The sequence below is a fragment of the Orycteropus afer genome, unplaced genomic scaffold, assembly GCF_000298275.1.
Source record: "Orycteropus afer afer isolate SDZICR_OR568_19922 unplaced genomic scaffold, OryAfe1.0 scaffold00224, whole genome shotgun sequence".
In the NCBI taxonomy this organism is placed as follows: domain Eukaryota; kingdom Metazoa; phylum Chordata; class Mammalia; order Tubulidentata; family Orycteropodidae; genus Orycteropus; species Orycteropus afer.
This window is the reverse complement of record NW_006921811.1, coordinates 4,816,827-4,817,443: the sequence shown is the minus strand read 5'-3', so window position 1 is coordinate 4,817,443 and position 617 is coordinate 4,816,827. Positions and strand designations below refer to the sequence as shown.

At 59.2% G+C, this 617-nt stretch overlaps 1 protein-coding gene across 1 annotated transcript in view; it reads left to right on the top strand.

The window, feature by feature from the left end:
• Positions 1-617, top strand: part of CYTL1 (cytokine like 1) — a 5,037-nt gene that overhangs the window by 2,319 nt on the left and 2,101 nt on the right. The window contains exons 2-3 of the mRNA XM_007948795.1: positions 271-315; positions 477-605. Coding sequence (XP_007946986.1) covers positions 271-315; positions 477-605 — 174 coding nt within the window. The remainder of the gene's footprint in view (positions 1-270; positions 316-476; positions 606-617) is intronic.

Genomic DNA, 617 nt, shown 5'->3' with positions numbered 1-617 from the left:
AAACATACACGTTCACACACACACACAGAGTTCCCTAACTCATTGTAAGCGATACCAAGGACGCCCTCTGGGAGCTGAGTTCAGCAGGAGCAGTGTCCTTGTTGGCAGGCATGGCACATAATACCAGGATGCACAGTGCAGGGGCTGTGTCGTGGATGGCCCCAGTCAGCTGAGGTCGGCCTGGCTGGGGGAGGCTGGGAGACGGCCTCCTTGACCAGGCGGAGGGGGTGTCCATGTGGCCATCACAGCAGCCTGTACCCTCATCTGCAGGAGCCATGTGTGAGATACCTGCCCAGACTGTACCTGGATATACACGTAAGAGGGTCTTTTTGCCTAGCGGGTGGGCGGCTTGGGCGTGCAAGCCTCTGACCACACGGGGTGGAGGCGGGGTGAGATGCTGTTTGGGAGGAGGGCGGCCCCAGCTCTCTTCCCTCCAGCTGCTGCCATCTCTGGCACCATTCCATTGCGGCCCCCAGAATTACTGCGTGCTGGCCAAGCTGCGGGACTTTGTGGCGTCGGCCCACTGTTGGAAAGTGGCCCAGGTAGAGGCTGTGAAGGACAAGGTGCGAAAACTGTACACCATCATGAACTCATTCTGCCGGCAGGTAAGTGGGTAC